General features: G+C 39.8%; 1 protein-coding gene and 1 non-coding gene across 4 annotated transcripts in view; one reads left to right on the top strand and one right to left on the bottom strand.

The window, feature by feature from the left end:
* LOC105568450 overlaps positions 1-23,116 on the top strand; it is a 90,469-nt gene that overhangs the window by 36,872 nt on the left and 30,481 nt on the right. The window contains exons 1-2 of one of the 3 annotated variants that reach the window (XM_012024147.1): positions 5,022-5,094; positions 11,680-11,825. The exons of 1 other annotated variant lie outside the window; for it this stretch is intronic. In XM_012024147.1, coding sequence (XP_011879537.1) covers positions 11,681-11,825 — 145 coding nt within the window. In that variant the 5' untranslated portion in view covers positions 5,022-5,094; position 11,680. Of the gene's footprint in view, positions 1-5,021; positions 5,095-11,679; positions 11,826-23,116 lie in introns of those variants that run through there. One more of the 3 variants, XM_012024146.1, reaches the window with a different exon arrangement.
* On the bottom strand, positions 12,223-12,294 carry Trnae-uuc. Its single transcript has one exon. It is a non-coding gene; the product is annotated as a tRNA-Glu (tRNA).

Raw genomic sequence — 23,116 nt, 5'->3', positions numbered from 1 at the left:
TCCCTCGTCTCTTCTCCTGTTCGATATCCAGCGAATTTCTTCGAGAAGTAGGAAAAAGCAGTTGGAAAAAGGAAAAAGGGACAGGAGGCCGCTGGGGACCCTTTCATCAGGTATCATCCATCGGTCGCTGCTATTCGTCCTATTTTCGCGCGCTTTAAAGCCGCGTTTGCTTGCAAAACCCAATATCGTACATTACAACGTTTTCTATCTAGTCCCTTCACACGTCATTTACCGCGCAATCTATGCCTGGTACCCGGTCTTGAAATTAGCATAAATCCCACTGGGATTCTATCCGTTCGAAATATTCCCATCGCGAAAGACGAGAGAGAACTATCGGAACACTGTGTCGATTCTGCGAGAACTCGCGCCACCGAAGGAATATTTAAAGTCACATTATTATTATTACCAAGAAAATTAATCCACTTTCTCGGTACATTAAACAAATTCCAATAGAAATAAAACGCTATATCCGGTTTAAATGAGCGCCGTCGCAGGCGCTGCACTTATATTTACACGAATGACTTTCTCTTTTCGTTAAGTACGTTTACGCTGAACATGCTCGGCCCTCGCATAAACGTCTAAACACAAAAATCAGCGGTAAGGACGATAAGAAGATTTTATTTCTGCACTCGATCAAGTATAATTGTCCGCGGTATTCTACGCGTCATCGCGATGTATTAATCATCCAATGAATACGTTAAGCCCAGTAGACTGACGTCGTAATGCATCTTACCAACAATATATCGCAAAATTTAAATCGTAGCAACACTGGGAAAAAACAATTTCGCTACCGTAGCTAATCGTGGTTTGCTGAAAATATTTTGCTGCATCAACTATAAAATTTCTAGACCACAGCAAACGGTTTGCTGTAGGCACACTAGCAAAATATTAGCTATCGCAACTAACGATTAATTAGCTGTCCATATTTTACAACTGAAATTTCGTTACCACATGCAGTTTTTAGCTAGGGTAGCTACGTATTTTTTCCGTGAAATCATCTACGCTTCTCTCTATTTGTGTGCAAAAAACAATCTAAGGAAATACGAATGACATTATATGCCCTCCCTACGTTTTCTGCAATCACGCAATCATCTTCGTAAAATTGCTGCTCTCTTATTTTTTCGAGAATTCGAGAATAATAACAGACATGCGAAATCTTTTCTCCCTAAAACAATTTAAAGAAGAGCTTGAGAAATATGTCTTTTTATCACAGACACTCTCAGGATTAAGCATTCTGTTTTCCCTCCCCGTAAACAAGAAAATTGATAGACTGACGTGGCGGACAGGGACCGTCATTTCCGAGTATCATGACGCAATCCATTCTGTCGCATAGCGGTGCCCTATTTATCGAGATGCTGTGCAACGGAACACGTGTCACGCCGTGAAACACGCGCGTCACGCTTTTGAGCTTTAAAACACGCAACAGCTGGCGGACGCATATGACATTTCCCGTTTTCCCTTCTTGTTTGTCGTCAAGGCGCGATGCCGGTATCATGGAGGATCTTCCTCATGAGGAGATCCTTCCCGAACTTTTTACTGGACAGTCGCGCGGAAGGACAAAAGCTGCTCCTCGTCGGAACGAAGTTCAAATTAAGAACGCTCCGTCTGATCCACGCGGATTAAGCTCCGGAGAAAAGTTAAATCACTGCTGGAATAATTTTGTTATTTCTTTCGTTTCCTCACGGACCGTCGTATTGGCAAGAGAGGCAGATTTATCTCCTGTCCCTTTCCCGTCCCCTGACTACTGTCCTTATTTTAATAGTATACTTCCGAACCGCTTTGAAGCGCAATTCGATTGCTACTTTTCTATTTTGTAAATCGCAAAAGGTACTGCATTGTTTAAGGGTATCAAACGATAGAAGCTTTTAGACAGATTTAATTGTAGTAACGAAGACAAAATAAAACGGAAAAGGATCAATTTTAGAAATCCAGTCGTGACATTTCGAGATCCTTCTTTCAAAAATACTTTTAAAAATCCACAACGATCGGCCGCGAAAAAAAAATCGGAATCGAATTAAATGTAACGCAATAATGTCTCGCCATATTCGTTCGGCTAGAATAATTGGGGGAGCTAAAAGCAAAATTTTGTAAAAACTTGTTTCATCTTTCACGATACATAAGGCAAGAGCACCTTCTAATTCATGACAATTCACGGCGAGAGATAACAAGTACGACGTGAAAAATTTAGTGGATAGAGAAGATAGTGGATTCGAGATAACTCGTCATATCGACCTATGACTTTCGCCTTTCCGTAGTCGATGATTTATGAATTTTCCCGGGCATTCAACGAACGGACGGGCGACTGACACGAAGATGGAGCTCGCCTTTTTGGGCGGACACCAGGTCGCACGGAAATTATGTCATCCCGTAAATTTCCGCCGGTAGTCGACGCGTCGGCGAGACCCATTGAATGGACCAGCGGATACTGGAAAATTTGCGTAACTGGAAAATCGCTCGGCCGCGCGCAGATACCCCGCGATGCGGGCAATCTTTCGTCCATGATTGGCCATTCAATGCGAGAGAAAGCGATAAATGAAATTCAAAACTTCTATTTTATAAATCTCGCCGCGGATGGACAAATAATAAATTGAAATATCCTTTACTGTTAATTATTTCTATTAATTGGACACAACTTTGTCGTGACCTCGTCGGACGCAATTGTGCGTTTTGTTTCCTGGAACGCAATTAATGGTTTCCAAATAGCCTTTAAGTCTCCGTGCAAAGTATGCTTTGCGCAGAATTGCGTTTAATCGTTTAATCGTCAATCGATCGGTCTGCTCGTGTCACTATCTTCCGTGCTTAAACCGTTCCCTCTTTCACCGTATTGCCGACGCTGCAACCAATGGCTTGTGGCTATTGTGTTTGGGAAGGCCGCCGATTCTTTCGTCTCTTTCAGATACCTATACGTTTAGCTGAACAAGAAGATTTTCGAGCACTGCTTCCGACTTGCCGTGTTCCTCGAGAGCTCCTAGTGACTATTATTACGAGGCAGAGCTTAATATCTTGCACACGGTCGCGAGCATCCGATCAATGATAGAAGTCAAGATGAAGTCAACGCCGCGTCAGGCGAAAGATTGTTGACTCTCGCTCGAGGGGTTCCAGTTAATAGAATCGTAGAGATGAGGCGCGTAGAGCTGTGCGTCTCGTTAAGAAAAGGAGGAAGTCTCGGAGAAGCGATACACAAAAAGCATTTAGAGACAATTTATCAGTAATCACAATTTAGCTCCATAAGAGTATCAGATTATTGATCCTCATAAGAGGAAACGTGCGAAATAAGTGTGACGAGTCGTGTAATCGCTCGTCTTTACTGAATTATTACTGATTGTGATTGTCGTAGTGAGATTTGTGCGGAATGAAGCGGATCGCACGCGGATTCCGCGTGGATCAAAGGAATCAATGATAATTCCATCGAAAAGCAGGTCACTACGAACGGCGGAATGCGCGTAGAGATAAATGGAATCGATAATGATCGCTAATTATTCCGCGCTCATTTCGGTACGAAAGTACTATCTGTGATCGCTGATACCGGCACGTACATTCCTATCGACGGCAATACGCAATCCTGGCGCCCAGGCTTCGATAACTTTTGATAATAATTCGCGAGAAATCCAATTACCGCGGCGCGCTGTCGCCATCACTGACCGCGCGACGACTATCACGAGTCGATTTCGAAAGGGTTTCCGCTGACCAAAATCTTGTACACCAATGCCCACTAGTGCCCAGTGGGCATTAGTTTATCTTATTATCTTATTTTATTGTAATGAATATTTTCGTGATTGCGGGTTGGAAAATCAGGAAGATAATAATTTATAATAGATGGAGATACTATTGGAATCAATAATGTGTATATAAAAAATCCGATACCGAAGCGGTCGCACTGCGTGATACTTTGTACAGTCTAAAAGTCTTTTCTAGCCGAATGTCCATTCACGTCTGTCACTTTCGGCAGTTCAATAGCGACTGTCTACCGTTTTAGCGAAGATTCTAGCGATTACATTAGAACATGTGTTTAGACGGCGTTATTCATTGCGTTATCTTATTTTATCTTTACAATGCCCCAGCAAGTCCTAATGCCCAAACTAATGCCCAAAAATGCCTACACTGAAAAAAATTTCTGGTTGAATATGGACGAATCAGATAATTCCTTTAGGATTTACCAGAATTCCTGTAATCCTACAGAAATTCTGGTAAATCCTAAAGGAATTCTGGTAAATCCTAAAGGAATTATCTGATTCGTTCATATTCAACCAGAAATTTTTTTCAGTGTAGCAATACCTAGTAATGCCCAGTAATGCCGCGAATCTGTACACCACATTGCCCTCGGTGCGCCTTTCCGAAAACCACGCCGTAAAAAGAAGAGAAACGGAAATATCATTCTGCTACTTTCATCGTCTCGTTGTGCTCCGGTATACTTTTAATTAACGTTGCTCACCGCTGCACAGTATAGAAACGTTATTACATCAAAGCAATTTCTATTTTAGCAGCGCAAATATCACCAGCGATGTAACCAAATCGAAGGAAAACAGATATTTTCTTTCCAACTACACGGGCTGCGGCCCATTTTTGTCACGCAGACTGCTCTCCTGGTATACAAACACAGGAACGGTCTTACAAACCGCATAAAATACACTGCATAAAGTAAAACTGTACGTAGCATGTGGACGTAAGAAATGGTCATCAGAAATTGCTGATCGCCACGCTCGCAGTCTGAGCGGAATCGCTCTTATCGTAGTCAAACACGCCGAACGCCGAGGAGGCTCGTGAGAAGTTTCACTCGTGCAGACAGGGATACGTCGAACGTCGAGGCGCGCGATGAAGTAAGAGGGGAGGCGTGTGGTGGTAGACGCGACGGGTTTGCTGGTGCGTGGGTGCACGCGTGTAATGGTGGAGCAAGTTGTACGCACACGATGCAGCTGATGACCTTGAACTCTCTGCTGATGTTCGACCTCGTGTTCCTGTTTTTCCTGTTCCTCGTCGGGGTCTCCTGCCTCGTGTACTACCTGCCGGGTTCTCGGGCGCATGCTTTCGCACCGCACGAGATCATCACGGCGCGAACGTCGCCGCGCTATGACGCACCGATCGACAATGTGTAAGGTGGGTACAGGAATGCACGCGGAACGGAGACAGGCGGGAGATTATGTGCGAGGTGTCGCGCCAGCCGCGCCAGAGGCACCGATCTCGCTCTACGCGATTCATGAATAGCCGATGAACCGTTCGCTTTTGGGAAATCGATCTTCCGCGCGCGGGCCCAGCTACTCCGTTATAGGCGTCATATTCTCGACTGCCTCGCGATTAAATCGTTCCATTCGCGGTCCCGATTTGAAAACGCCGAAGTCACACGCGCTCTGATTTCATTACGCGCGCCGATTGGAACTTCCCGCGCGATTGTATCCCGTGCGTTTTGATCGGCGCCCTGATTAAATCGGCGTGAAATCGGAATGGCACTCTCCCGGTCGCCGCTAACTGATTGTCCGCTAAATGCCCCTCCCCCCCCCCCTCGCCGAGATCACCCATAACGGATGCGTTAACGTTATTGCACGCGTATCTGTCTGTCTCTTGCAAATGTTTCCGTGCTGACATCGGAAAAAATAGGATTTGGCGATTTAGAAACAGCACGCGAGAGTAACGAAAATTAATAATACCGACTAATGAAATGTAACGGCAAATGAAATATCCGATATGCACGTCTGATTAGAGCGGTTATCGGATGATCGGGTCTGTCAAAAGCACTCAAGGCTGCCTCTTTCAACTTGTGCGGCCGAATTCGGATATTGCATAATTCAATGCAGTTCTGCTTCGGACGTTGCATAAAAGGTGACCGAGTTGCATGAATGGTTGCACGCTTGCCCATTGTACGCCGGGAATAACTTAATTCGCGGTACGATCGAATGTGATGTAAAATAAATTGCACGATTCGTTAAAATAGCGTACGTCTTGTTAAAGTTGTATTCTCTTGTGAAATAAACACGGCCAATAATCAAGTATTAAACAAAAATAAAGCAATAACCGATAGCTGCTACGACATTAACGTTTGAACTCCTGAATTTGACAAAGGCAGTGAGTTGAAAAATACAATTGACACATTTTGCATTGGCGATGTGAACGAAAAAACAACAACGTCTATCTAGTAAATTCATCCTTTAGAGTTAATATTGAGCTTTCTCCTTAATAATCGACTTTGCGCGTTTGAGCAACGACGGAGACTTCGGCGCCGTTATCCGAATTAGCTCGTTAATTGCTCTCGACGTTTTCCTTTAGCGCCGGCTGACTCCGCGGAAAACCGGCGCCCGGCTTCGCGAAATGGAATATTTGTCGTGGAAAATTAATATTTCCGCGAAGTTTCTTTGCACTCGCCGCCGGGAGAAATCAAGCTTGATACACGACGCTGCAGAGGATCACAAATAGCGATATTAATGAAGAACGAAAGTTCCAAAACTGGATGACGCCCTAACTTTTCGGCTAGTGTTGACGCGGACAAAGTAAGAATGAAGAAAAGTTTTCGAGCATTTTAATCGAAAGGAAAAGACAACATATCTACCTCTTTTTCATTCCCTTATATTAAATTATACTTTTAGTCATCTTAAAACACTTGGTATCTTGGAAGATGGCGAGGCCTTGTTTAGAATAATTTGAGAGCATATAAATCCATCGCATTACAAATTAAAAATCATTAGCTCGAAAACAATTTGAAAACGATAGATGTTATTATCAATTTAAAAGTTACCAGTAATTGCAAAGGCGAAAATATGATTGATATTGCAACGAGAATGCGCGAGGCAATATCCGCAATAAATCCTATCACAATGCAATCTAACATTTTGAACTGCAGGATGCACGAACCTGGATATCCATCATCGGGCGAGTCACTATATTTTGCGATGGTTCGTTGATTAAAAACGATGGAAAGATAATGCACGATAGAGACGCGCAAGCCAGTGTCAACACACGAGACGGATATCAATCGCGGAATGGACCGTCTGGGGCGGAAGGCAAATCAAGGCGTTTATTGACGCTGTAAATAACCGCGATCACAATTGCGACCAGAGTGCATCCCCTTAATTACCGCGTAATTACTACAGGAAAGTTTTACCTCAGAAATTATGTTTGATTTGTAACTTTGTTCAAAGAACGAAATTCGCATGCGTGGTTAAATACCATGTGGTGTTGCTCGCACGCCGAATGGGAAATTTCTGCTGGCGATAACTTCGTAATACACGTCAGTACGAAACGAACGATTACGTCCGATCGAATAAAGTCGAATGTGTGCTGTAAATTGACAGCCGTCGTGCATTGGAGCACAATTAAAGTCATACCGATATCGAACAGATTGTGAAAGAATCGTGTGAATCGAAGAATTTCATGCCGTCTGCCCGATAAAACTGGGATTCACGAAAGACAAATAATAGAATCGCGTGTTGCTTTGAAGGTATTTTCGAAATTTTTTTTTCACTTTACACGACAAAATATTGCATTAACAGTTAATGCAAATTTGAGCAGTTTGCGGCCGATCACTCTCGTTATTTGTTTAGTTCGATTCATAAAATATAATATTAAGATTTCGTCAAAATTGTTGTATTGCACTGTTTTATGACGAAGAACGAAGAAAAACTTTACGGACGGAAATCTTACGGCCGTAATTTTCGCATAATAAAGAGGACAATCGCAGCTGACTAAGTTAGAAGTGCGAGAAAATGCAGAAGACCGAAACATGCCCGCGGGACTGAATCGGTTTTGAACTATCTGAACTCCAGTTTCGCGAGAATCCCGATAATCTGAAACTTTCATGCGTGTGCTCGCCGTTCATCGAACTTGACGATATATACGGGAACGTTTATTTTATTAGAGAAAGTATATAGTACTTAAAGATAATCATTATTAGGGAAAAAGTTTGATAAATTAGACATGTACATTTCTTTGCCGATTTGGTGAAAATAATTCTATCGCAATAAGTTAATTAGAGGAAAGTTATACCTATTATGAGATAGACTTCTAATAAGAGACAGCAGGTTTTCAACATTCAAATTCAATCACAAATCGTTTTCGCAACGATTACACGATTTAACAATCAATTTTCCACTAAACAAAGTTTACCTCGAGGACAATAATTTCATGTTGGGCCCAATAGATGATGCCTATTAATTTAGCAGGAAGCACCCACTGCCTCATATTAAGATCCTATCTCATAAAAGAAGACTTTTCTCTATATATGTATATAAATCTATACGATATAATATTTTAAAGTTACCATTAAAATTTCCAGGTCCTTTATGATGTTCATGAGACTTGAATATAATGTCAGAATGTATTTGCTTTTCATGTTAAACAGCTCGACGTGATAATTAGGTGGCGGATTAAATTTTGATACAATCCAAATACGACCTATGGGTCGCGTAAACGTGTACGAGACAAGTCCCCTTTCCCATAACGGAAATCAGTGAGAAACAGAGAAAAGCAGATAACGATAGCCCGCGTTACTCTGCTTGAAAGAGCAATCGCGGAGGAGAACGTTACTGAAAACGGGACTGACGTCTATTGTTTTCTCTGACGGTATATCTGTTGATTGTTCCTCGAGATGTGCATGTGACGTCGAGATTCTAGTGGTTGCTAGATTTGTATGCAGGCGCACAGAGCAGAGAAGAACCGCGTTGCCGCGTCGTATGTTTGATTAAAAATAAATTTGCGGGAAAACTCGGGGATTTTCAGGCTTGATCGATAAATCTGCATATGTCGATGCTCTCGTCTTATATTCCAAGGGTGTCAATAAGATTTCGCGAGATAGTAGAATACAGAAAAATTTTAATCGAAAAAATATTATTTACGAAATATCACAATGTAGTTCTTTTCTATTTTTACAATGTTATAGTTTTTCTTTGATGTAATAAAAGTTGTATAAGAATTTTCTAATTTTCTAATCTTTCCTTTTCACAAGATAATTTTGGATATATATATAAATTTATAAAAAAAAAGTTATACAATATAAAAAAATAAAACTTGAGAAACTTATTATCTAATTTGATAAGCCAAGTTCTCCAAAACTATGTTTGCATTAGCTATAAGGATCTTATTATGCATGCAAGTTATTTTGATATAAACGAGACTTCATCGTATAATAAATTTTTATCGCGAAATGCTTCTTCGGTATCTGTTGACACATTACACGGCGCTATCGAGAAAAGACCCTGTAATCTTTGCAAAATAATTCTTCATCTAGTACGTCAAGTCACGGCGACGCACCGAACAAAAGAGCTAATATAAACGGGACTGAGCAAGCAACAAGCCCGATACCTTCAATATGCACGCTGTGGCTTGTTTGCATTTGTTTATTCGCGATACGGGCTGCGGAACACGTTGCCGTTGTCGTGTCGTTTCCCCGATCCGTGCGCATGTTCATCCGAAAAGGAAAACAAAGTATCGTCGTCCTAATATTCGAAATCTCTATCTCGCGATTCGCTTAATGTCGCTATTTTATACTTTAAAAAAATTCATCGTTAACTACTTTTACAAATTAACCATTTATCTTTTGTTGCAGTGTTCACGCGTCTAAATTAAGCTTCTGCTCTTAATTAATATTAATGTTAACTATTAGTCTGCGATATATTTTATTTATTTGATTTATGTCATATGTTACCGAAGAGGATCACGTAAGATGATTGAAACGTTTCACTTGTTTTCAATTATTTTTTATACATTACTAGAAACGACAAAACGCGCGCCGTTTATGGTTGAGCATTGTATATTTTTAAGAATTTATATACATGCAAAGAAGTAATTGTAGGCGCAACGTCAATTTAAAATAAAAAGTAATTTGTCACTCACTGAGACGATTCGCAACAGCAGAGTTGTACATCCTTGACTATATATGTTAAACTGTAACAATACAAATATGCATATGATTATTACAGAGTAATTATGTAAAATCGAAATTATTGCATTAAATATCATTTATATTTTATATCTTTAAAAATAAATATTTATTAAAATAATTAGATAGAATACTGAACAAATCTTCCTTTTAAATATAAACTCAGAAAATTTTATACGCATGGTTTTGTCTTTAACACTTATTCGAATCCTCGTTCGAATCATTTGAATAAATAAAATAAAAACACAAAACAGATGCTTTATTTTGCACAAGTAGCAAATAACATCAAAATGAAAGACACTTACCTTACGATTTCTCTGCCGTTGCCCGATGCCTCCTTGGCCTCCTCCTCCTCTCAGATTTCATTGTTGCACTTACACAACACTCGCAAAAATCATCGATCGCGCGAAATTTCGAGCACTCCCGTACGCGATGTGAAATACCGCGAAATGCGCGAAATATTATTAACGTGTGTCGCGTGACTTTCCGTCATACAAATCATTCAAACTAACTTGCAATTTTGATTCGGAAGAAGTAATGGATTAATCACTTTTAAATTAGCAATACGAAACGTAACGCGTGCATCGGAATCCAAGCATCTGCGGTGAAGAAATATGTAGTTATTAGCCCGTGGCGAAACGATATTTTACAGTCTTTAATGTCATTCAATCTAAACCGCGAAATGAATTCTGTGAGCGAAACCTCCAGCGATAAATAATTGCTAATTGTAACAATTAATTCAGATAATTTTCGATTACATTTACATAATGTAACGACACGTAAGAAGCGACTTTCTCCACTCCCTGCCCGTTCGAATCGCACAAATTTTTCTCTTTTTCCGAAAATGGAACAGATTACACGAAATCGATAGATAATTACAAGCGCGGTGCGTAAACGAGATAGTAGTACTACGGTTTACATTAATATTTTAGATGAGTTAGTCTCGTGAAATATCTAGGTATACGTTGATAAAGAACCGTCGCCTCAACATACAATTCGTTTCTCTTTGCAAGTTGTAGAAACTTAATAGTTAATCTAGGAACGTTACTTGTTACTGATAAAGGTGTACAAATCAATAGCGTTTTATCCCTACGTTTATCGCGATCGAGTCTTCGAAACCGATAACGCAAAATTAATAACACGCACGGAGCGACTCTCGCTACTGCCTGCCGGCTCGACGTTCGGCGAGCGAATGATAGCGCGACCTTCAGTGTACATACACGATGGCACGCAAACATCGTACGTCACCGCGCCGAGAGAAAAACAACGAACGTTGAGAATTCGTTGTCTTTTTTTGTTCCGTGACTGTTACTACGTTTTGTGTATCATTCTGCGTACTTACTGGTATCGATTAAATAAAATTCTGTTCAATCGAGAAAATGTATCGGAACAAAAATCGTTGTTACTTAAATTCTAATTACTAAGATTAGAGATTTTACCTCAATAATTGGTGTATATACGAATGTATATTTCTAAATTGCAATTTCATTTAGTATGAATCTAAAAGAGAAGTGAAGCACATCGCGCTTCGAGAAAACCAATCGGCATCACGGAAAAGAGGCCTCAAGTATTCGTTATTAACGACATTCGTGCTGTTAACATCTCTTTTTTAGAAAGGGGAACTGTTTGTTATATTTTCGCTACTGACATCCTGCGTCGGCTCTTATTGTCTTTCTGTTCTATCAATTTTACTGTTTATTATCGGAGCCCCTAGATTAGATTTATCCGGTATTTACTTTTAAAAAATCCACGAAAAATATGAGCACTTAAACATCTAAACGAATAATTATAAAATATTATTTTGTAATTACATACAGAATGCCGACGGATGTGACCGGGGACCCAGAATTCGCAGTAGTGGCAGGGGATGTCCTTACCCTGCGAGGCACAGGACTCGCTGCTGCAGAAACGTGGGCTCTCCTCTGCCAGGCAGCCCAGGCCCTCCAAGATCTTTTCCTATCAAGTAAGTTAAAAAATAGATGTTAATATAATATAAATTTATAATAGAAAATTACATATTCTATTATACATAATTCGTCCCAATTTCTCCTTAATAAAATATTTCTACATAATTTTGATACACAATTTTTTGAAGAAAAGAGAAAAATATAATAAAGGTAAATATCATTGTCCCTACATTGCCCCTACATTGTCATCATATAATTAATATTTAATATAAAAACATCGCATTTATATACATACATTTATTTTATCAATTTTGGCACTTTAATCAAAAAAAGCTTGTTTTACGTATTATAAATTATTAATAAATAATAATGATATGCGCTGTTTGAGTCATTATCGAATAGGGAGTGATGTATAAATTTAAAAATAAATCGTGAATTAAATTTAAAAAAAAATTCCGGTACCGGGAATCGAACCCGAGCCTCCTGGGTGAAAGCCAGGTATCCTAGCCACTAGACCATACCGGATTACGTGAAACGGTATGCCACAACTCGATACTACAAGCTCGATATTGCACGCGAGAAGAAAACAAGCATATATTGTGTAATAAAAATTAAATGTAAATATTTCTTTCCACAAATTGTATTTTAATGATACAGAGAAAATTAGTTTTTTTAATTGCAAAATCTACGAAAGAAGTGATTTACATGTACGTACTTCTTCCCTTACTTTTTGTATTCTTTTTATAAAGGGAATCTCATAATTTTTATTTACAAAATATTTAATGTTGGAAATACACGTACTATCGTCACCATTACGTTACTACTCTTTCCCTTTTCATATATGCCCTACTCGAGACTTACGCGGTCTTTTCCGCTTTCGGAAGCATAAAGCAGCCGAAGATGATCCCTCCACAAATCCTAGAGGCTTTTCAGAAAATATTGGTCGAGTTTGTCACGAGCTTTCACTACATGTGACACGGCTTAGCATGTTTCAGATATGAAACACTGCGTGAAACCGAAACTTCATCATGATCGATGCCACTTCATAACTCAAAAGAAGCACCAATGAAATTTGTGCAAGGAAAAACATTAAAGACGCTCGAGTAAAATTAATCTCAACGAAGAAAACCGTGGCAGTGCGATCTCCTAATAAAAATTTTTTAATCTTACATTGGATACAATTTTGCAACAAATAAAAGATTTATCAATAACATAAAAATGTATCGTTAATAATAAATATTACTTATTAATGTAAAATTCCACATTACTACACTCTCTTGGAGTCAGGATTTTAATACCAATATTGCTATTATTCCAATTTTTTGAAAAGTACAGAATTCTATTTTGCAGCATTCGTTATCAGCGTAATTGATAAAAGCCAATATCGCTTGTGTAATATTTCGTCACAAATATTGCCATTTGCGTGTTTCATCTTCGCGGCAGCGATAAAATATTCCGCGGAAAGAATATCTCTCGAGAAAACTAACTGTAAAAAGTAAGAAATGTTAGAAACGCGCGCGAAAACATTTCCGCCTCTTCAAACATTTCCGTTAATATCGTCAACAATATTATAGATAATACACGCTCGATTACGTCAACCCTCTCCTGCGTCATTGCTGCTTCGCGTTTAAAACACCTCAAGGGTCGAGGCGAGAGACGGTGTCATAGACTGACGAGGCAGTTCTCCTGCGGTATCTTCTTCCATATCCGATATATTTCACGCATCGACGGCCGTCCGAAAAAAATGCCTTCCGTATGACAGGGTGCGCTATAAAAATCGTATCCATCCCGCCTCATCTACCCTCTGGCGCCAAAAATTTCCGATCGAGTTACGTGATTGATGATGCATCAAGGACTTTAGGACGAGCCTCTCCTTTCAGAGAAAGGAAAACACCAAGAGTTCATTTATTCAATTAAACCGTTGGTTCACTTCCTCTCGTTTCCGTTGTATTGTGTAATTTTCATTACGTAATTGTAGTGACATTGGTCGCGGCATTTGTCGGCTGTCACAATAATAAAAATAAATACAAAATGGGCATATAAACAAAATGAATATATAAAGTTTTCTAATAAAATAGAAAGCAAGTCGACATCACAGCAGCGAATATTAATCACGCGCATCTATTGTATACTTCATTACGCGATAATTATAAATATACCTTATCACGCAATTAATAATACGCCTGCAAATTTATTGAATTATCGCGCGAGCAGTTGGAAAGTGCGCCGCTGCACTTTGTGTATGCTCGTATGTTTGCTTTGCGAATAAATCATGAAACACGTAAATTCCATCCAATTCCATTTCTGCCGCTTTTGTCACGCAGCGACGATTTTTATAAAACTCAAACGAGAAATCCACACGCCGGCAATCACCTATATTATAATAACGATCGGAGAAACTGCCGCAATGCGCTCGTTAACTAAAATTCATTAATATCTCGCGCCGGCTCTTTTTTCCGTATTGCAAAAAACACACAATGCACATGGCGCCGTGTGCGTCGTGCCATATTGCCGCTCTCTGTCGATTCATTTACGTTCCCCGTGGCGATGGGTAAATTTATCATCGCGCGAGATTAACACACTTTCGAGACGTACATCACTGCGAGAATTACATTGCTGCGAGCGAAATGAAGATAGCTCGTCGCAGCGCAACGCGAGACAAACATTTCCCATGATAAGAAATAATATTTACAAGAGCGCGTATATAAGGGGTGGAATTGCACAAGAATTGTACCTGCGATCTGTTCGCCCCGGTGTTTAAATGCGGTACGGCGCTTGGGAAACTGTAAACGGAATCCGAAATTGAATATTACGATGCATTCCAGGGGGATCGATAACATCAAATCTGGATAAAGGACAAAGGCCGGGAGATCGGTGGACTGTTAAACCGCATGTATCGCGACGATTACGACGCTCACTGAGCAAGTCAAACGTCGGACGGGCGTCAATGTTAAATATTCAATAATTACAAACCGTGTCGAGAGACCAGGTATCGTCAAAGAGACACTGTTAATTGAGTAATCAACGACGCTGTCGCCGTATTAATCGCATCATCAAGCAAAGCCACTGTTACGGCAATTGGCTTATCCGCAAGATTACCCTTACAGCTTAAACAACTTTTCTATATAGACGTTGATCTTTACGGTATTGTTTTTTAATTAGATATACCTGCACGGAGAGAATTTTCTTTTAAAATTTGTCCTGAAAACCACGAAATCGTGGGACGATTTGGCATTTTAGACAATTATGAATTTTTTGAAATTTTACCATACATATTTCACTAGTAAAATGTGTACTAAGTATAATTACTAATAAAATGTATGGTAAAATTTCAAAAACTCTTGCAAAGTTCTTCAAAATGCCATGTTGTCCCACGATGATTTTCAGGGTAAATTTTAAGAGAAAATTCTCTCCGCGTATGTAACAGAATCTTTACTCCCTCTTATCGACGATTGTTCCTACAGGAAATTTGTGAACATACTCGACCTCGAATCTGCTTTTAAGTATCGTAATCCGATGAAATACCACGAAGAAGCAAAATCTCAAGAAGCAGCTCTCTTTCGGCTAGCTCTTAAAAATTCGCAGGATCTCAAGAAGTATTTCCTTTGGGAGCTTTCGAAAGTCTCGAGGAGAACGTGTGTCAAAGCCTTCGCCATCTAATGTCAAACCATGAAAGATGTTTGAAAAATCCCGAAAATATTGTCGCGGCCCAGCGTATAATCTTTTCTCGATAACAATCGCTCCAAGTTAACCAGCGATTGATACTTTCGCTCGATCGCAAAAATATCGAGAAACGTCGTGGCATTACACATTAATATCTGTGATAATCGGAGGGATAAAGATTAGTTAAGTAAATTATTACGGAGATCGGTACAAGTTTGCACTTTTTGCTCGACAGTGCCGGACATCGGACCTAACTAATGGAGGCAGTGAAGTATGGATAGTAAAGCGAAGTAACGATACATCTTCGGTATCGAAGTATCCATCAGAGCGTCCCCTTCCTCTCGACGTCGCGCGAGATTAAACGCGTCAAGCCGCGCTCAACGTTGCGCCAGGCTCTCATTCTTGACTCACATACGCGCGGCTTAACAGGCGTGTTTACAATGTCGGCAATTCGGACCCTCCAGTTCTCCCCCTGAGACTGCCGTGAGGTATCCTGCACGCGATTGCGATGCCGCATAGCATGACTCACGAGCGCCGTATAATAAGCGGTGCATCGCCGGCACCGCAGGACCCTCGCATCCCGAATGCCGGGAGCTCGTCCTTGCGTTCGCCCTGAAAACAGAAACTTCGTCCTGTTCGTTGATTTTGAACATGCCACGAGCGCAGTCTCACCGAAATCTCGCAGGCACCGAGTTTAATAGACATAGTGATGGAATATCTAGAGCATCGTGAAAGAGACAGAAAGAGAAGAAAGCACGATGGTGTGCGAGGGAGAGAGAAAGAGAGGAATATTTTCATAAATCGTAATTATTAATATTGTAGCAGTATTATTACTATCAATCTCATGGCATTATCAATATTATATTACAAATTTTATTAATCTTGCTGAAGCGTTTTAAAGTGAGAGTCTACGATAACAATATTATTGCATTTACCAGTTCTGTGTAGAAATATATAATTTTCCGCGTGCACCTCAGAATTATCCGCGCGAGATAATTCAACCGCACATCCTCGAAATAAGCTCGCGTCGGAGCTGCCGGAAGCTCGGAATTATCGCGTAAATTCGCGCAGCTGTGAAAGTTTTAAATGCAAGATGTGGTTCCACCACCGTCGAGAATCGTTCTCGTCGTGTAATCGCCTTCGCAGCATCTGCCTTCAACTGGCCGACAACAAGAGCCATTCTTAATGTCGCAACCCTTTAAAGTAGCGCTCCGTCCACTCGCGATATACCCCGTAGAAGAAAGGCTCGAAATACTGGCGGTGGCTCCTTTGGCTACACGTCGCGGAAAGTGTACAAGAGCTTTAATAATGTCGTACAACATACAATGCCTTCGGCGAGAAGTCATCATCAGTCGACGCACAAACAGGGTCAGCGGTGAATTCGTGCGTTCGCCGCGTTCTTTGAAATATCTTCATCCACGTTAATACAGAACTCGGCAAAAAGCGGTCGCGTCGTCGCTAGTCTAGATATTTCCAACCGTCTGTCAAAGGCGTGCGCTTAAATATCGTCCTCCTCGAGAATTCCCTGCTCTCTTCACTCGTCGCGGTAATATTGTGCGAAACGAAATTTCAATTGCAATTAATCAATTCTTCATTAGTCGATTGTGAACGCTGCGCGAGCTAATTCACTGATCTTTCAGCAAGAATTATTATCTTCTCCGACAATTTTTAAAAAAAATTAAATCGCAGAAGATTTATGGAGATGTATTTATTAACATCGAGGCGACTAATGTAGAGAAAATAATAAATTACGAGAAATATTGAGAGAAATATGAATTTGTGTTTAACAGAATGTTTAAGAGACAAATTATTCAAAAAAAAGATATTAAATAAAATGTGAAGAGAACACAAATACTTGGTGCGTTACTCATCCCATGATTTATATCTCTAATTATCACAATCGTCAATTGTTCGGTAGTTAAAATTTTTATCAAAAATTCTAGACCACTTTGAATCGCAGAATGTGAAGAACTGCATTCGTAACAGCAAATGAGAAATGCACGTGCTAAGCATGCTTGTGATTCACAGAAATAAATTCACCAAGTGTCTATGTGTGGGATCAAAAGGCTGCAACGTAAAAAGAGCCAATAGATTAACATGAAATAAAAATATAGACTCGTGATAATCGCGACATATAAAGTTTACTCAGTTCTCAGTTTGTATCGATCTGTAGATATTTATTGAAGCCGTACAGAGATCTTTCGTTAATCTATACTTGTATCTACTACCTCGTTGAAAATATAAAAATATAGTCGATCCGAAAGGGGGTTGGAGTGTTTTTAATCTCCCCTGTTTACTCGAAACGAGACGAACCGAATGAACGAAAATCAACCAATTTAAATCACTCTGACAAGTTAACGAGTTAATAAGTCATTCGAAATGGCGATATCAAGCAGCATCGAAATCATTCACCGTGTATAACGAGAGATGAAGGGTGAGGATCACGATAATCCGGACATATAAAGTTCCCTCCGTTCTATCTCATTTATCTTTGTCTCTCATTATCTATCCACAAAGGGACGGCCCCTCTAACTCTTGACGCTTACGCTCGCCTGCCCGTAGAACCTCTTAAACGGTCTTTTACAAATTAAAAGCAGACAGTTATAACTCCAAGAGAAATATTATGATTGTTTTGAGAAATAATACTCGCAGGTAAAATGGTGTTCTTTACCTCATCAAACGATAGGCGGATACCGCGCTTAATTTTAATAATATAATCTTTAGTGAATTGTACATAGACCTCTAGTCTGGAAAAACTGATCTCTATTCGATAAAAAGAACGAGCCTATATATATATAATTTTAGACCTTTTCATGTAATTGTCGGTCTATTAAAGACAAATTAAAAGTCGATAAGTTTCCTTATCTACTTCCAATCGCGAAAATTATTTCACAAAAATATTTTTTTCTGTCACTTACAACTTCAACAATTGTAAATTATTTATCTAACTTGGTTTGTGCTAAAGGAATATCAGATTGCTAATCTCTGTACAGTATACATACCCTGGTCTCTTGATACCTTTGTCAAGTTTCAGAAACCACTAGTCTGCTAATACTATATCAAATCAAAGCAGTCGAGATCTATTTCGTGATTAAACCAAGTTCAACATCCGCTAATTTATTTTAAAAAATATTAGCAACAAATGTTACACAATCGTTTAATAGAATAAAATGAATATTTGAAAACATTGTCTAAACAAATGTTAATAGAATTAAAAGAATGATCCGTCTTTATTAGCTGCGTAAAATTTATTGCAAACTTGTTTTAATTTCATCTGATTTTTCATCGAATTTTTCTTAAGCTTAATTTTCCTCTTTTTCTTCTCCGTGTATATTAATCTGGAATTTTCCTTAAAATGAAATAACGATAAAAGTTAAGTTTGATGCACTGGAGTCAAATCAATGATGGCTATATAATACGCCATGAAAAGTGTAAAGTACGTGAGCTGAAGTCTAAGCGAAAGAGAAATTGCGTTCGAATGGCACGCGACTGGCAATTGAGATTTAAACGATCCCCTCCAATTCGCGGAGATTTTTATTTCCGATTGTTCGAGCGTATCGGCCGGAGTTTTATTCAATAATAACGTTGACTTACTATATGAAAATGTTTGAGAAACTTTGAGAGCTGTTTCTCATAATAGCCAATTTTACTATTTCTTTACAGAAGAATTCTTTGTAGAAGACAATTTTGACGTTATTACTGTGACATGAAACGTCTTCTGTCGTAAACTCACTGTCGTGACTTTTTCTACCACGAATAAACAAGACTCTCGCACAGGTAAAAGACCGCCTAGCATTATTACTATTACTTTCATTATTTCGCACCGTGTCTGTTTGCTCGTAATCAGTTCGCGTTACATGTCGGCGGAACTCTCTTAACAACGCCGTTAACATATTCCGCCGTATATTCTCCACCACTGCAACATACAATTTAGGATAATGACTTTATGAGGAGAGATGGTACATTATATCACGATAACAGCATCATCGGTTCGCTACGTTCATAACTCGATCATCCGCGCGAGCGCGAGATTCCGTGATTCCCTCCTCCAAACTCATCTTGAACGCGTGGGAAATGCCTGCTCGTCTTCCACGTTCTCTCCGCCGCCCTTCGATGGTTAGCGACTTCCATCTCGATCATTAATTACATCTCGCCGCCGCTGCAGCCGAAGCCGGGACTACGACGGTATACTTCGAACGTCTTTCGCGTTAACGACCTTTCTAACTCCTCTTTCACAGTTTGCCAGTACATAACGAATATTCACGCCGGCGTGGTGGATAATATTCCACATTTTGATGAACCATTCAGGATAGCTCTCGGTTACATGATGTAAGGAAATTTATGAGATCAACTGCGACACAAAAAGTTTAACTTATGACCTCGGTGCAAACGTTACGTATTTACGCGTGATGCGTTCTCAAATAATCACAAATCTGTCAAATTATGACAGAAAAAGATTTTATAATTTTGCACACAATAATCTTAGAACATAATCTAAGTTTCTATCAAGTTTTCAATTATAATTAAAATATAATCTACAAAAATAATTAAAATATAATCATTAAAATGTAATCTAGCAAAAAAGAAGAAAATCGTCGCAACCAAAAAGGTCTTAAATTTCACGCCGACGTGGTGGATAATATTTCACATTTTGATGAACTATTCCGGATAACTCTCGGTTACATGATGTAAGGAAATTTATGAGATAAACTGCGACACAAGAAGCTTTAGTTTCCGACCTCAGTGCAAACGTTACGTACTGCCACTTACGCGTGATGCGTTCTCAAATAATCATAAATCTGTTAAATTACGGCAGAAAAAGATTTCATAATTCTTCACACAATAATCTTAGAATGTAATTTAAGTTTCTATCGAGCTTTAAGACCTGGTTTCACTACACGTCGCTTAACTTTACTCTTGGTTTAATTCGTGTTTATCTCTTTCTAAAGTAACAGTTGGAAAAGACAAAGAACGAATTAAACTAAGCTTAAAGTTAAGCGACGTTAGTGAAACCAGGCCTTAATTGTAATTAGGACACAATCTACAATAACAAAAAAAAAGCAAAGAAAAATACCGCTGTAACAAAAATCGTCAATTTTGTCTTTTCCTCTGACTAAAAGAAATCTGTGGGAAATCTCATCAACGAGCTGCACTTTGCAGTCGGTCTGCTTTCAATTCATTCATAAGATACCGTATATGCACAGAACGGTAGATAGAACGGGAAAGCTAGTAACGTCGGGAATGGGGATGTATGTTAATGCACGCGGTATATTTTACAGTGGTATGTCCCCCAGGTTCTCCGGTTTCTCTCGAACAGGTCGACATTGAGGGGTGCTAAGCGTCGCAGAGATGAGCGAGCCCCGTACGCTCTTAAAAGCGAGACGTAGCGTCTGGTTTGCCATCTTTGTAGCATTATTTGCTGCCGCCCGGTAGTCTCGGGGGCCTTGCGGCTAAATATTTACCCCCCAAATTTTCCGCGTCGCACCTTCCGGCGTCATCAACGGCGTCTCAACCCTTTCCCCGCTTCGCGTCCAGACGATAATTATATTGCCATATTACCGTTGGCGGCCGAATCGATTTGCGGCAACGGTCGACTTGGATGCCAACTAACTAATATCATTCAGTAACTGCTAACGCACTAATTCGCCTTCCGGACATTTCTCATTTCCCGGCGTTGTTTTCCGCACATCGGAAGATCCTTAATTTTCCGAACTTTCTTAGGTAAACAACGTTGCGTCTTGTTCGTTCTCCAAGAAAGCCCGAAATTTTTAATCTCAGTATTAACGACCGCGATGAGTCACAACTGTAATAAAAACTGACTTCCATGCTTTGTTCATGCTTAATATCGTCGTCTCTTATCAATATCACCCCAAGAAATTTAGTAGTTAAAAAAAGAGTGTACTTTCTTTTTTAAACAAACTTTTATTAGATGTAATCCACATATTTCTTGTAGAATTATATTAATCTTGTTAGCAGCATTTACTGACATTTATTAGCGATTTCATGGAATACAAACGTTATCTCAATCGATGTCGAAAGAAGCGATTGATCTCCGAGAAATGTAATCAGTGCGCCATGCGTTATGCCACTGTGCCTCCTATCTCGTTTTTCTTGATTCAAGGCTCTACCTATTTCACCAGCGAAACAGAGGATTGCCATTAAAGGTACAGACGTTCGCAAATCGATGTGCATTTGTTTCAATGTAGGACCAGTAGCATAGCTAATGCAACCGGAGTTAAGTCCTGCAAAACTTTGTTCGGCCAACCGATGCAACGAGTAGATGCAAGTGAAAAATAAAGCTTTCAAATGCACAGCAGAGAGCGAAAGTCGAGTAATGGTTTTGCACTTCTTCCCACCCAACAATCGAATGCTACAACGGACTAGTTTTAGCAACAAATAGCGTCACTTGTCCGGCCTTGCTACTCGATGCGTATATAGGCCGCAATCAATGCTTTTATTACAATGAGATGTGCATCTTTGTGTAAATTGTCGCGCCTACTGTAGCGAAAAGTTATGCGGGAAGTCGTGGAATTTCGGTCATTTCCATGTCCTCTCTTATAAATGAAATTCCAGCCACGTGAAAACCGACGGTTTAGTATTACTGTCGCGCGTTAGCCTTGCATGTTGAGTCTCGCGAGCGACGCGTACGTTTTGCACAGTGATTTCTCGATATCCCGCGGTTGACCTAAATTTTAATAACGTTAGAGCTACGGTCCAGTAGCGGTCATGAAAATATGTTCGTGTCGTTCATAAAGGTCCGTGTTTTGCTTTGAAAGCAATATCACAATTTTGTACGAAGAAAGATGCAATTTTACATTTAAAAAAATGCATAACTCGTAAACTGAAAATACCTCCACTATACACAAATATTCTTCACAGCAAATGTCGGGGTTGCTTTGTGTCTTTTTAAACGTGACCGACATTTTTGAGTTTAAAAGAGGAATTAGACGTTGTGTGTGATAGATTTATCGAGATTTGATAGTAAAATTAAAAATGCACCTCTGATTGTGAGAGTACAAATTTTAACTTGAACGCGTACACGTTTTTGATTATGCTAATATGAGATTATGCTAATATCTAGCTCTCGCGACAAGCCACGCTGCAAGTAAGAGCCAGGTGGAGCATATTTCTCTTCCGTACTCTCAAGTGGAAAGAGACGCGTCAGTATCAGGCTCCTTTTTAAAATGCTCGCGCCAATAACGCCGGGCTCTGATCCGCAGGGAACTCGTACCGTAAATCGTGGACCGCAAAGGCGAAGCGAGTCGACATTTTCCGCGGCTTTTACATTTTTTCTCCTTTTGCAACAGATGTATCTAAAGCTCAAAACTTCCCCTGCTCGCAGATATTTCTCTGTGCAAGTCGATCCCGCGAGAATTAAATATATTTCAAAGTGCCATTAATAAACTTTTCTTAAAACGAATCACGTGTAATATTATTTTACAGATACTTCGTTGAATTCAATTATGTACTTGTCGCGCAATATTTTATTTACTCGCGTTATTGCCGTCGGCCGTTCATTTTCGCGACCTGAAAAATCTTCCTCCGTTCGTACGGCGCATTTCCTCATTTCGCAACACAATTTTTCCCCGCCAGAACGGTCACCCATCGAATTACTCAACAGACACAGGAGGCACTAAACGTTGGCGGAAAGAAGACCCAGAAGGGTGGTACAGGGTAGATTTCG

This window comes from Vollenhovia emeryi, unplaced genomic scaffold, assembly GCF_000949405.1.
Source record: "Vollenhovia emeryi isolate VEMERY1.0 unplaced genomic scaffold, V.emery_V1.0 DF939129.1, whole genome shotgun sequence".
Classification (NCBI taxonomy): domain Eukaryota; kingdom Metazoa; phylum Arthropoda; class Insecta; order Hymenoptera; family Formicidae; genus Vollenhovia; species Vollenhovia emeryi.
Note: the sequence above shows the minus strand (reverse complement) of the source record. Positions and strands in the feature narration are given on the sequence as shown.